The sequence below is a fragment of the Nuphar pumila genome, chromosome 3 (genome assembly GCF_984573655.1).
Source record: "Nuphar pumila chromosome 3, dmNupPumi1.hap1.1, whole genome shotgun sequence".
Classification (NCBI taxonomy): Eukaryota; Viridiplantae; Streptophyta; class Magnoliopsida; order Nymphaeales; family Nymphaeaceae; genus Nuphar; species Nuphar pumila.
Genome location: NC_143251.1, coordinates 24263025 through 24278203, shown reverse-complemented (window position 1 = coordinate 24278203; position 15179 = coordinate 24263025). Strand labels below are relative to the sequence as shown.

At 41.3% G+C, this 15179-nt stretch overlaps 1 protein-coding gene across 1 annotated transcript; it reads right to left on the bottom strand.

The window, feature by feature from the left end:
• Positions 1-5839: 5839 nt before the first annotated feature.
• Positions 5840-8452, bottom strand: LOC149842309 (xyloglucan endotransglucosylase protein 7-like). The gene is made up of 3 exons (XM_089999055.1): positions 8125-8452; positions 7550-7743; positions 5840-6394 (listed from the first exon to the last, which is right to left on the bottom strand). Exons 1-3 carry the CDS (start codon positions 8395-8397, stop codon positions 6007-6009), a joined length of 855 nt encoding a protein of 284 aa, XP_089855181.1. The 5' UTR covers positions 8398-8452; the 3' UTR covers positions 5840-6006.
• Positions 8453-15179: the final 6727 nt, after the last annotated feature.

The window sequence follows — 15179 nt, the reverse complement described above, 5'->3', positions numbered from 1 at the left end:
AAGAGTAAAAAAGATTTTTTTCTGGCGCAGTTCAAAAGTGCGCCAGTGAAGATTCCGATTTTCTGGTGAAATCAGGCCGTGCACCAGCGAAAACTCGTGTAACTGGTGGGGTCTGGCTAACCCCAGCTTGCCTATAAAAAAATACTTTGTGCTTTTAGGACATATTTACCTTGACCACTAAGTAAGCAATCTCACATAAAAAATATGAGAAAGGTAAATAAAAAACATCGGCTTCTCTCCTTCAAATGTACGGTGTGTTTTATATGTATATTTGTGCATAAATAAGAATAATTTAGAGGCATTTTTTGATGTTTCTTTTCATGAATAAGCTAGGGGAAAGAGCCCCTGGCCGCTCCTTTATTTTCTAGATAAACTATTTTCAAGAAATATCCTTGTAAATAGTTGATAATAAACTGGTAAGGGTTCTCCCTAACACTAGCTTCTTCTTTTGAAAAAAAAAAAACTATTTAAAAAAATCAAACCAGTAGATCACATTAAATGAAAGTTTTCGTTAAGGGGTTCCTTACACACTTGGGTAGCCAATATTATCCTTTTATTTTGCCCAAGAAACCAGGTTTATAAGCTCAAGGCCACGGTTGATTGAAACTAGTGTCTTGTAATCGCAGTGAAAATTTTTCAAACAACATTTACCGGCCTTGAAATTATTAGGAGATTTGCAAATTTTCATTTTGTTAAGAAAATCGATCCGAATACAAATTTAAAATATTTTAAAATTGTAAATTAATAAAAAAAACTTTAGAGGACCTAACAAAAGACTGTGCTTGGAAGTTTATTGAGGATTTTCTTTTAAGCAAAAGAAAAAACATTTTTTTATCAATATAATAGTGGAAAGATTGAACCTGGATCAGCCTAGTGGCAACTAGACCGGCAAAACCTATAGGGTTGTTTCATTTCCTAAAGCCTATGTCACAATGATTCGTGGACTCGAGGATGCTAGATTCGGATTCGACATAGTTTTTTCAAGATTTTATTGATAAAAATGTACATATTATGTTTCTCAATTAATGGAATTATAATAGAGTCGGACAGGCGTGGCCCGTTAACTTGGTCTGGTTTAAAGGGCTCAGCCCAAGCCCGATTATAAGCAACTTCGACCAGGCTCAGGCCACAATATGGGCGGAGCCTGTTGGGCCTTTATCAGGACCTAATCGGGCCGTACCGGACCGACCTAATCAAGCGGAGCGCTGCGCAATCAGGTTTTGCCTGTGGCCGTCGGGCTGCAGGGGTTTTGCTGGCATCAGGTTTTGCCTCAGGATGTCGCCAGGGTTGTCACATGGAGCGTCGCCGCAGACGTCGCGGGGGGGGGGGGGGGGGGGGGGGGCAGATTGTCAGAGTTCGTCTGGCAACGCATGGAATCCGGGGATTAAAAACCCCTTTCTCTGCTCCTTCAGCCGTGGGGTTGGAGTGGAGTCAGCCATCGCCGGGGGAAATGAGCTGATCGCCGTGGGGTGATATGCCGGAAGAGGCGTCCATTGGGTTGCCGCGCCGGAGAAGTCCCTCGATTGCATGGGCCGTCGCCTGAGATCCCCTGCACCGTCCGGTTGCAGGGTGGTCGACCTGTGCCAAGGTCACCGCAGACGTCATCGGGGCTGGAATGGGGTTGAGATCGTCGGATGGCCGGCGTCAGGAGTTTAAAACCCCCCTGCTCCTTCAGTCGGCGGCCTCACCGGCGTCGCTGGCAGATATGATCGATCACCGGAGCATCGACATTCGCCGGTGTAGCAATGGCCGACATCCGGACCTGGTGGCTGATAGAGGAACCCTTTTGTAAGAAAGGGGGGTGACCTTTGTTGGGGGTCGCCATCGAGCCCTCGCTGGTATGCGTCATCGTGGGGCATCGCCGGATGTGACCATCTTTGGCTGGGCGCCGGTGTCCATCATCGTACGTCATCGTGGGGCGATGTGGGGTTGATCGGCCGCGTGGGTCGTCGTGAAACCTACGAAAAGGGGCGATTCGGTTTCTGTGAAAACCGAAAGGGTTTTTCGGTTTTCTTAGAAACCGAATGCCCTTTTGAGTTTTTTTTTTGGAATGGATACCAGATCGGGTCTTGTGCGGACCAGGTATTCTAACCCGGTGGCATACTCGATCCAAACCTGGATTTTGGGTGGATCGGGTCTGCTTGGATCCATTGGCTAACTGATCCCAAGATCGGACCCAGACCCATTTGGTGACTGGGTCTGGGTCTGATCTATTTAGGGGTCTGATATATTTTGGGATCGGATCCATATGTAGGATTCGGATCTACCTTGGATCCTGTCTGCGGTTTTTGTCCCAGGATCGGACTCAGACCCATAAGGCATTGGGTTTGGGTCTGCTCCTGTAGACCCGTACCCATTCAGTACCGGGTTCAGATATGGGTCAGAACCAACATTTTGGATTGAGCTTAGGATCTGATCCCCTAGAGGGACCCGGATCCATTTGGGGTCCGAGTCGGTGATCGGATCTGACTTGGTTGGATCAGAGCTGGATCCATTTGGTTTTGGGTCTGGTTTGATCCGATTGAATTAGGTCAAGATCCAAAATATTTTTGATCGGGGTTTGGTCTGGACCCATAAAGTATTCAGGCCTGGATCTAATCCAGAAGACCGAGATCCTATTTAGATCCAGGGTCCAGATACTGTTTACACCTGAATCGGATCAGGGACTGATACGACCCTTTTCAGAACTGGTTCATAGTTATTTTAGACTGGTTCCTTCTAGTTTTAGACTAGTTCCGAGATGCTAAGACCCTATTTTCATAAAGATACGAAAATACAAAAATTTTAGCATACGGCTATAGGGTTTTATGAACTTTTGTTTATACTTGACATTGATTCATAAGGTTCAGAACCAGTTTGAACCCTTGGATGGCCGATTTAGGCCTTTTCAGGATGATTCATGGTGTTTTCAGTCCAATTCGGGGTCGTATAAGACCGGTTCTTGTTTGAGGACTCTGGGTTTTACCCATATGAACTTGTTTTAGTTATTTTTTATGCTTTATAAAGTGTTTATTGTATGGAAAGCATGACTTGTGCATATTAATTTATGTGTTCCATGTTGATTAAGTTACACATGATGGTTTTAAGCATTAAGCATGAATTATGACTAAATTCATGACATTTTTTCAAAATTAGTTTATGTATATAAGTGGAAGCATGAACTTGTATTTTTGATATAAAGTTTATCTTGTCTTGAATATACAAACATTTCAATGTGTGCGTGGGTATTTGATTCTTTATGACTTTGTAAATTATTGATTTTGCATAAATGATATCTCAATCTGGGTTAGAGAGAATAGCAGAATAACAATATTAAAGGACCAATAAGAGAATAGGTAAGAGACCAACCTATTCATAAAGATAATTTCAACATGCTAAAACACCGAATGTGAATTATAGTGTAGTACATGAGAATATAACATTTCATAAAAGAGTATTCATCTCCATGACTCATTTAATCCATCCTTGTGATAAAGGGTAGCATGCGAATCCACATGAAGAATTAAATCGAGATAATGGTATAAACCTCGATTTAGTGCACTTTTGGTGTCAATGGGTCAAGTGAGAGAATGTTGGACATAACGGATTTGAGTCCAACTCTTTTGAGTGACTCGGTTTGACACCATTAGTGGACCACATAATGGGGAGATAGTGGGTGGCAGTTACGTACGTAATTGCCTCTTTCTCCATTATATAAGGGGGTTGGCTGCTACGAAGATGAAGAGAGTTCTGCTGCAAGTCTACCCAAATTCCACATAAAGATGATGTGGTATAGGGTCCTGCTCACCGTCGACCTAAGACCTGGGCTCATCGTGGTCATTGACCGGATGAAGAGAATGCCAAACACCCGCATGCACACTATAATGCATCAACAGATACACTTTCAGGTACGCTTTCTGTGTATGTTGATGCCGGAAAGGCCAACACTCTCTACAAGTGACCCAAGAGTAGATTCAGCTCATGGAGCTCCTCACTCCCATGATGTTGAATGGGGACACATATAAGCTTTGGTGGAAAGCGTCTACGAGCCCCAATCTTTATTTGGCACTTGCATATGATTTTATTTCAAACTCAATGGTGAAATGACTCCCGAATCATGCTTTGTGGGGGTGGTGGCCTTTCGATCAAAGCATCATTCAGGGGATGATTGTTTATACTTGATAGAATTCTAACGAATGCAAATTTGAAGAGGATTTTTTATTTTCCGACTTGTTCATTATGTTTGATGCATGAGGAAGACGTCTTTCATTTATTTTGGGGTTGTCCCTTTGTTCAATGGCTTGTTAGAAATGCATAGGATGACAAGGATATGCATTTGGAATCCAATATGTCACTTGGATCCCTGCTGGTGGCACAGAAAATTAGGGGCTGGGGGTCGAAATGGATGTTTGTGTAGAAATGCTGGATTTTAATCATGTGGAGGTGTGCGGTTGGAGAGAAACAACAGAATTTTTAGGGCCAAGCATGTTTCCTTTTTGCCCTGTTGGCCCTTATTAAGGGCACGTTTGGAAGGAAGAAAGATGTAGGAAAAGTAATCCAAAATAGAAAATGATTTTCCCACCCTTCCCAACTATAGAGTTTTTCACTTAGAGAGTTTTTCTAAAAGGTACACTTTTCTCAATGGGAGGAGGTGGAGGAATGTTTCCTACCCAGATAAGATTTATCTTTACACTCTCCACCACCCATCTCACCATCACCACTACCATCCATCTCACCACCACCCTCATCCTTATCTCTCTCATTTTTTTATATTTTCTCTCTATTTTTCTCATGCTACACAAACAAGCAAAAAACATTTTTTTGAAAAACTTCTCATATCAAAAACTCTCATAGGCAGTTTTTTTTTCCTATGAGAGTTTTTCTCTCTTCCGAACGTGCCCTAAGTGAATGCTGCTGGAGCGCGTGCAAGTCAAATGGTCTGATTCAGATTATCTTTGGATTCGGGAAAATCACATTGGACCCCCTGGCCGGCCTTCTCAAAACTCCAGCTGATCTGCACTCTGTTGTGTATTCCTGTTTTTACGGTTTCTCTTTTATTTGCTGTCTGGTTTTTTTCTGAGTTTTTGTAATTGAACAATGGAGACCTCTCGTCACCCTGTTCTTTTGCCGTTTTCTTCTCTTAATGAAATATCCTCTCTGTCTCAAAAAAAAGACTTGCATTGGGTGGCCAGGCAGGCCAAGCAAATGAGGCCTACCTTGGGCTGATCTGTTGGATAGTGGGCCGAAACCCAACCCATCTAATAAATGAACAGGGTCTGGGTCAGCCAACAGGCTACTGGGCCGACATGGCTGGTCAACTGTAAAAAATCAAGGCTTGAGATAATCAGACTCTTCACTAAGCCAAATTGCATAAAATTGTATATCCTCAAGATGAAACAGCATACTCCCATACCAATAGGGAGTGACACAGGATAGAGCAAAAACCCATGAGGCCTGTCTCTGATGTTGCTAGATTCATGAAAAAACAGTCATAATTAGTTTATAATTAACTGGACCAAGCAGGCTTCACTAGAAAATTTAAGCTCAGGCCCAAGCCACAATTTTGTTGAAACTCAGACTCGACCTGACTTGCATGACCCCGTTGGCCCAATAGCCGGGTCATGATCTGCATTCAATTGTCTAGATCCATCAAGAATCAGGTTGATACCCACACTGTTAATAAGTGAGCCGGGTCGTTTCCAAGCCAGTTCACCTCAAAATTGAACAGGCCATTGAGAATTAAACGTTACCGTGTCAACCATTGGATAGTTTGTGTCTGTTTCTGCTGAGTCCATACCAGCATCTGTGCTTGACATAGGGTGGCAACATGGGCCGGCAAGTCATAACAATCCTCCAAGGATAGTACCAAAGATGATTTGTCTCTATTATACATTCACATCACAGTGAAATAATTTTATCAACAAGTTCATCATCCATGAAGCAAACATACATTATGTGTACACTCCAAGTGCATCAATTATTGTGTCTACAATATATATCCCATAATTTGTTCATCTTCTTCTCTCTCTACACTGAAAGAGAGCACTCTGGTGGGAAGCCCTGTGGGAAACGTTTGTAATCTGTGCAGTAATTGTAGATAATGTAGTTCTTCTTAACCCATTCAAGTTTGAGCTTCCCGGCTGTGTCCATTGACTCTGTCCACCAACTTCTTGCCGGAAAACTTGAGCACGACGATCTGCCACCCGACCAAACACAGGCATCAGCGGCAAAGCCCCGGTAGGAGGCTGTGAAGGGTGCCTTAGACCAATCGGTCTTTACAAGCCCACCTCGAGTCGCCCAGTCATCGGCATTCCAAAGGCTCGAGTAGAGTCTCATGGGTTGGTTCTTTGGGTATGGTACTCCCCTGGACTCAGCATTGTGGAAGACCCGGATCGGTGTACCATCAACTAAAAACCTGCAGTGTGGCCGGGCAATTCAGTCAGTTGGTCTGAATGTTAAGAGTTGGATCCTGACCTAATCCGACTAGTGAGTCTGAGTCTGACTGCAGTGGTTCTAAATTGACTAATAATATGGTCAGGTTGTACAGTGTCTACTGAAAAAAAAACATAGTTAGGATTTTCCCTTGCTGTTTAGATATACATAACCTGAACAAGTCTTTGATATATATAAAAGCCGTTTCAAAAAAGCGCTGTTAAATGTCTTTTTACCTTTAGTGACACTTTTAAAGCGTCCGAGGCTCTTTTAATGAGAGACGCCCCAACATGTCTACTGACGTCTATTCAGTTGGTGGCAGGCAGCTACCACCTATATATATATATATATATATATATATATATATAGAGAGAGAGAGAGAGAGAGAGAGAGAGAGAGAGAGAGATGAACGCTTCTGAATCAGATCCGGCTTATGCTTAGATGTCTCTAGACTGGGGCCCGTCCAGTGGCTGCCACTAGCTCAGGTCTTGGTCAGGGACATTGACCCTGATGGCCCCCTCTTTTTGGCAGTGTCTGGATCTAACCTTTGTGGATCCCGATGCATGAGTTTGGCTCCATTGTCAGCTCAGAGAGGAAAAAAAAAGAAAGGAACATATTTATTTTTACTGTTGTTATTAATGGACCCTGATCTAACTTTGAGGTTCTGGTACCGGGTCCTGGTCTGTCTGACTGCATTAGCTTAGGCAGGGAATGATCTGGGTCATGGCTTGGATGGTGAGAATTGAACATCATAAATCTTAATTTTTTAAAAATATTTTAAATGCTAAATTCCATATCAAATCATATCTCAGGTAGGGCTTTGGGTCTGCTTTATAAATTTCAAAGAGCCAAGTTCGCCCATTGCGCTCAAATTCTGTTGGGATGTAACCATCCCAATAAGCCCACAACTGTATCCTATTGGATCGGATCTGGTTGGCTCTCTCAGGGCCAATGCTGACCAGTTGGCAACCCTAATTGGTATTAATTGGTCTTATAAATGATGGTTCAATAGTTGGTCTCAATTCATTAATTTGGTTATTCAGTCCCCCTTGTAGTCAGGTTTCAAGATCTCGCTTTCTTGGCTATGGATCAAATTTGAGATTTGGATCCAATCCTATTGAAACGAAGAATGACTCACACAATCTGTTGAGGGTTCCAAAGGATGGAGTAGGTGTGGAAGTCAGCCCTGGGATCGAACCACAGGTAGAACTGTTGCTCCTTGTTCCCCTTTCCCTGTGTGAACACATTGGTGTGCAAGATGTACGGCTCTCCACTCACGTTGCCCAAGAACTCGAAATCTATCTCATCATGGGTTGGCCCTAGCGATGAAAGCTGCAATTGAACAAAAATAGAGACGTAATTAGTTTTTTTTTTTTGTGGAATCATAACTATATCACATCATCAGGCACGGAATGATAACCAGCACGATTAGGTCTTTGATCCCAATCGCTGTTTTCCCATCCTTCATGAAGAAAAGCCGAACCGGTACCACCATGGGTTGGGTTTGGTTGGGCCATCTATGGGCCGCGCCACACTTAAAGCCTGGCGGACCAAACTCTAAACGGGTCACAATGCCCACCCATATTTCTACTGTCAGAGAGCTCATCAGTTAAAAAGCACCCTCCCACCCTGTGAGAATTGAACCTGGGACGAAGAGATCGACCCCTTTAGCCCTGGCCCGCTGAAGGGAAATGATGAGAAGAGGTCTCTTACATAGTAAGCGGTGACGGTGCCTGCAGAGTTTCCAGGAACGAGTTTGATCTGCATGTCGATCTTCCCAAACAGATACTCATCGTTGGATTGGAATCCTGAGCCTGAGGCCCTATCAAGGGAGAGCGTGAGGAGGCCGCCGTTGTTTAGAATCTGAGCTCGGGGACCTCCCCAAGTGAGGTGCACGTCCCTATAGAAGTCAGCAGTTACGTGAACAAAGGACAAGCTCACAAAGAGCAGAGCAAACATGGCAAGAGAATAGCAGGAATGCACCATTTTTTCTAATTAATCTGACGTTTTCTAAGAGAAAGTTATGATGGGTATGTGTGGGAACCAACGAAGGTGAAGATGGAATTTATAAGACTTCTGGAGAGAGAGAGAGAGAGAGAGAGAGAGAGATGAGTGGTACAGGATGCAGCTGTAGGGGTTGGACGTGATGTGAGATTGGTGTAGAGGACGACGACGTTCTTTTCGACTATTTCGTGGTCCAACTATGCCGCCCGCTAGGGACAAAGGAAATATCATGATTTTTTCTAGTCATTCGCATTAGATCCACTCTATCTCACTCGCTCTCAATTTCTGAATTAAGAGATGGGCCTCATAGTCTCAAATCACGTTATCAATAATATAAAGATGGCGCTAACAATGCACTAAAACAAATGATATTCTCCCTTACAAGGGCTAGGCTCTTGCATTGGGGGCCGCTTGTAAATGTCACTCTCAGACATAAGAATATGGAAGGATCAATCACCAAGACTCCTTCCCAAGTGGACTCTCAAGATATTGTTTATGTGAAAAAAAAAGTCACCTAATATTGAAGATCATCTCTAATGTTGAAGATCATTTGTTTAGAAAGTCGATAATGATAAGAGACTCCAAACCATCACCCGCTAAAGATCAGCTTTGCTTACCTAATCCTAAAGCTAAAAGATACGAAGGACTCCAACCAAGATTTGTATTTCTAATTTTATGGCTATTTCGGATTTTTTCAAATATATTAAATCGGACTCTCATCGTAATCTATATAAAGATAAGAAGAGAAGAGTCTCTATTCAAGTTTGAATAGAGAGACTGTCGTGGATGTAGATGTTTACCGAACCACATTATATTGACCTTGTTTGTGTGTGTATTTGGTGCAGTAAGTGTGTGTCCTCTATTATGGTATCAGAGTCATAACACCTTCATCATCAATGACAAGCTCACCATCATGTACCAGCAACATTCGACAGCCAAAAGTCAATAAGAAGCTTCAGGTACTCTCAATATGATTCTACCGCAACCGAATTTTTAATGTGGGCTCCATTATTTTTTGACCACCAAATTAACGGCCAACAATTATTTGTTATGGAAACCACAATTTATTTTCATCTTAAAATCATATGACCTTATTGGCCTTGTTGATGGAATAAAGCCATGTCCATCAAAATTCAAAATGGACTCAAATGAAATCAATCCAGATTTCATATTATGGTATCGTCAAGACCAACTTTTAATTACTCAGTTGGATTCTCTCATTGTTATCTGAATCAGTCCATACCCATGTCGTGGGACTCTCAATATCCTATGAGGTCTGAAATTCGTTGAAGCTTGCTTATACTGCCCAGTCTCAGGCCCAAATTATGCAGTTAAAAACCATCTATTTGAATTAAAGAAAGGTTCTCAAAGTGTTGAGGAATATATACATAATGCAAAAAGAATTTTGCACCAAATGGCCATTGCATCCAAGCATGTATCTAAAGATGACTTGATGACACACATTCTTCATGGCCTTCTGAATTTAATTTGTTTCGTACAACCATTGAAACTCGTACTAAACCTATCACACTGAATGGACTTCATGAACTTTTGTTGAACCATGAAGCGCAACTAAGTGAAAATGAAATGGTTCCAGATTTGACCATGCCCACAGCTAATCTTATTACCTGTCAAAATCAAAATCCAAATCCAAATCCAAACTGGCATGGTGACTATAGAGGCAAGAATAATAATAGCAATCATGGTGGTTATAGAGGAAGAAATAGAGGATATTCTCCAAACTATAATAATCCTCAAAGTAAACAAAATTATGAAGTTAATGGAAATCAATCAAATAAATTTGTTTGTCAAGCGTACAATAACCCGATCACACTGCTATGAAGTGTTTTCAATATGCCTTAATCTAACAATCAAATTCTCTGTAAGCTTATCATGCTGCCCCCTATGATGTACGATGATTATTCTTGGCACCTTGACTCTTGCGTGACTCACCACATCACCAATGATGTAAGCAGCATGTCTCTTCATTTTGAATATTAGGGCAATGACACTCTAAAAGTCGACAATACCTGAGGTTTGCAAATTCATAATGTTGGTATGATTCATTTTCCTAAAGCTCATGTTCTTCTCAAAGATGGAACGTATGTTCCTCATATCATAAAGAATTTGATGTCAGTCAATAAATTGACTAGAGATAATAACTTATTTGTTGAATTTCATTTTGATTGTTATTATATCAAGGACAAGACTTCAAAGAGACTTTTAGCCAGCGAAAAGAGTGATGGAGGATTTATCGTATTTCCCTTCAAGCATGATGGAATAAAGAAGCAATAGTGGGTGAGCGCACCATGTTTGATCATTGGCACCAATGCCATGGTCACCCCTCATCTAAAATTGTTCAGCATATGCTTCATCATTTTCATTTACCTTTTCAAAAAATGGTTTGAAAATAATGTATGTGAGGCATGTCAAATTGGCAAGAGTGATAACTTGCCTTTTGTTTCTTTCTCTCATCAAGTGTCTAAACCTTTGGACTTAATATTTCCTGATGTTTGGGGCCATTCTTTATGTCTTCAGTTAATAATGAATACTATTATGTCAGTTTCATTGATGCATATTCTAGATATTGTTGATTCTATATGGTACAAGATAAATCTCAAGTGTTTGATATCTTTAAGCAGTTCAAGGTACATGTTGAGAATGTTTTCAATGCTAAAATTAAATTTCTTCATACTGATTAAGGTGATGAGTATCATAATGTTTTTGTATATCTGCAAGCATGTGGGATTGGCCACCGGATTTTTCGCCCCCACACACATGAACAAAACAGCAACACCTAACATAAATATTGACAAATAGTGGATGTTGGCCTCACTCTCATGGCTCATGTTGGAGTTCTCTTGAAATTTTGGAGTTATGCCTTTTAAACTACGGTATACTTAATCAATAGACTCCCTTCAACCACTATTGCTCATAAAACCCCTTTAGAACTTCTTTTCAAAAAGACTGCTGATTACAAAATTTTGAAACTCTTCGGTTGTACTTGTTTTCTTTGCCTACGGTCTTATTGCAATAATAAACTAGATGTTCAGTCCACCTTATGCATGTTTTTGGGCTATAGACGTCCCAAACACATAGTATACATGTGTCTCAACAAGACCAATTTCAGAATTATTATTTTCTGACATGTCGTGTTTGATGAAACCCAATTTTCTTTCTAAAAAAATGATCGATTATCTGACTCCCATCTTTCAGCCTCTCAATCCTTTTCTCCATCCTCTCTTGTTACCATCGTCATACCCCACCCTTCTACCATGTACCCGTCTGCTCCTACATGTCTGACTCCTTTCCCTACCTCCTCCCCATCGCTTTCACTTCCCATCACTGTTCATATCAATCCACCCAGACTTTATCTCCCTCTCCTTCTCTAGTCTCTTCTCCTGCCGATCCTGCTCTATTAGTTGAACTTGTTGGACCAGTGTCTTCTCCTTCTTCAAAATTGGTTCGCACCCATCACATAATAACTAGAGCCATGGATGACACCCTTAAACCCAAACTTTTTCTCTCCACTACGCATCTTGTTCCTGTCTCCCTTCTTTCAGAACTGACCCAAGACTCTGAGCCTACCTCATTTACCATAACCAATCAAGATTTTCGGTGGTGGCAAGCCGTATACTCAGAATTTAATGCCTTGATCAAGAATGAGACTTGGGTTCTTTTTCCTACTACTCACCATCATGTTATTGGGTGCAAATAAATTTATAAAATTAAAAAAATATTTGATGGTTGCCTCGAGCGATATAAAGCTCATCTCATCGCCAGGGGATTCAACCAACAAAAGGGTATAAATTATTTTGAAACTTTCAGTCTGGTTGTCAAGCCAACCACCATTCACATCAATTCTTGCTCTCGCCACTGGCCGATCCAGCAACTTGATGTTCAAAATGCCTTTCTGCATGATGTTTTAAAGGAAGAGGTATATATCTCAACCTCTTGGCTTTCAATGTTCTTAATTTTCTCATTATGTGTGCAAGCTTCAACGTGTTTTATATGGTCTCAAACAGGCACCTCGCACATGGGTTCACCGACTTAGCACCTTTCTCTTGGAAATTTGGTTTTTTTAGTTATCAGATAGACACCTCTCTGTTTATTTATCAAAGCTCTTTTATTTTTATTTTTGTGTTAATTTATGTGGATGATATCATTGTGACTGGGTCATCTCCGTCTTAAATTCACTCTCTTGTCGCTAATATGGGCCATGAATTTTCCCTCAAGGATTTGGGACATCTTCATTTCTTCTTGGGAGTTGAAGTTATCTTTATTTCCATCGAGTTGCTACTATGTCAGCGCAAATATATCTTGGAGCTTCTCAATCGGGCTAACATGATTGGCGCCAAACCCGTTACTTTTCCTATGGCTACCAATCGTTTCTTGTCAACCTTCTGTGGTTCTGCCTTTGATGATCCCACATTATATCGCAGTATTGTGGGTGCAATATAATACATTACTTTGACTCAGTCAGATGTCTCATTTGCAGTGAATAAAGTATGTCAATTCATGCAACGACCCATTACTGATTATTGGCAAGCATTGAAGTGTATTTTATGCTATCTAAAAGCTATAATTTTTTATGACTTGACTATGACTCATTCCGCTAATTTTGACGTGTCAGTGTATACCGATGCGAACTAGGCTGGGTGCCCAAATGCTTGAAAATCTATCAGTGGTTATGCAATGTTCATTGGTCCCAATTTGGTATCTTAGAGCTCCAAGAAGCAAACTATTGTGTCTTAATCAAGCACTGAGGCCGAATATCGAGCTCTCTTCAATTATACTGTCGTGGTTACTTGGGTTAGTTATCTTCTACATGAACTAGGTATCTCTGGTCCTCCTCTCATTATCTGATGTGACAACATTGGATTCACGTACCTTGCTTCTTACCTTGTTTTTCATTCTCGCTTCAAACACATTGAAATCGATGTTCATTTTGTCTGCGACAAAGTGACGAATAAGAAATTACAAGTTTGATACCTTCATACTCATGATCAGCTTGTTGACGTTTTCGCTAAACCCTTATCTTTTTAGCAATTTTCATTGTTGCGGTTCAAACTCAATATCTGTAGGAGCCCGTTGTGTTTGTCGGAGCGTCTTAGAAATAAGAATCTGGAAGGATCAATCACCATGACTCCTTCTCAAATAGACTCTCAAGATATTGTTCATACGAAAGAAAAGTCATATAATTCTTAAGATCATTTTTTTTGAGAAGTCGATAATGATAAAAGAGTCCAAACCATCACTTGCTACAGATCAACCTTGCTTTCCTAATCCTGAAGATAAGGATAGGAAGGAAAGATCTCCATATAAGATTTGTATTACTAATTCTATGGCTATTTAGGATTTTTTCAAATATACTCCTCATTGTAATCTATATAAAGATAAGAACAAAACAATCCCTATTCAAGTTTGAATAGAGTGACTGTCGTGGATGTAGGAGTTTACCGAACCACGTTATATCGGCCTTGTTTGTGTGTATATTTGGTGCAGTGAGTATGTGCATCCTCTATTAGTCACTTGATGTAATATCACAAGTTCAAGTGAAATTTGGATTCAAATTTTATGGGTTTCCCTCTGTGCGCAAGGAGAAACATGCATGGTGACTCCTTGGGAGCAAGGAGTAAGCCTGTAGAGTTTTACGCTGCTAGGCTGCTAGTACAATGATTGTAAGAATAACAGGTAGAGCCACCGTGAATACAAAAAAAAAAAAAGCTGAAGCTGTGTGTATTTGCCGTTGGGCAAAGAAGACATCAAGGGTTTTATCAGCTGGGGCCAACGTGTGGTAGTTGATTGCGGGGTGGCTTTCTTTGGACTAATGTTGTTGGTATCGGTATCAGCCCTGAATCGTTTGACCAACGAATTCAGGGGAATTGATTGATGCCGATTCTCAAGTGAATCATTATTAATCAGCTAAAAAATAATTAAACAATATTTGATGTCAAACAGAACGTGACATGTGTTAAAACTAATAAAATAATATTAAAAAAATTAATTTTAAGCATTTTAAAGTTTATTGAAAAATAGCCGATTCAGGTTAGTATCTCGATACGGCCGATACAGGCAGATTCAGGCCTATACTGACAACATTGCTTTGGACTATAAAAAAACAAAAAATAATATTCTTAAATTAGGTGATGTTTTCATTTCAACATATCACAATTTTTGGTGATTACGTCAGCTTTTTAAAATATCATGATAAAATCATAATATTTCAAAAAAAAACGCCTATACTTAAAACTATATATATGATAGGACCCATAGAACGCTGTCATGTCATTATTAGCTGAGGACGCATGACTGACGAGTTGGAACCCGGTTGCCAGTAGGGATGGCAGTGGGGCGGGGCGGAGGACAAGGTCTCCACCCCCGCCCCGCCTCAAGATTTTATCCTCCACCCCCCCTCCATCCCCGGCGGGGAATGGATTTTATCCTCCATCCCCGCCTTCATCCTCGTTTCATGTCCTCCATCCCCGGTTCAAACGGGGATGAGGCGGGGCAGGGCGGCGATATTGCGGGGAAAAGTGGTGGGGGCGGGGATGAGGCGGGGATCGTGGTGGGGAAAAGTGCACGTTCATCCCCACCTCCACCCCCGGACGAGGATGGATTTTAACCTTCGTCCCAGCCTCCATCCCCGTTTCATACCCTTCATCCCCGGTCCAAACGGGGCCAGGCGGGGCGGGGCCCCGCTTTCCCCCGGTCCGCTGCCATCCCTAGTTTTCAGTCTTTTGGTGGCACATAAATAATTAACT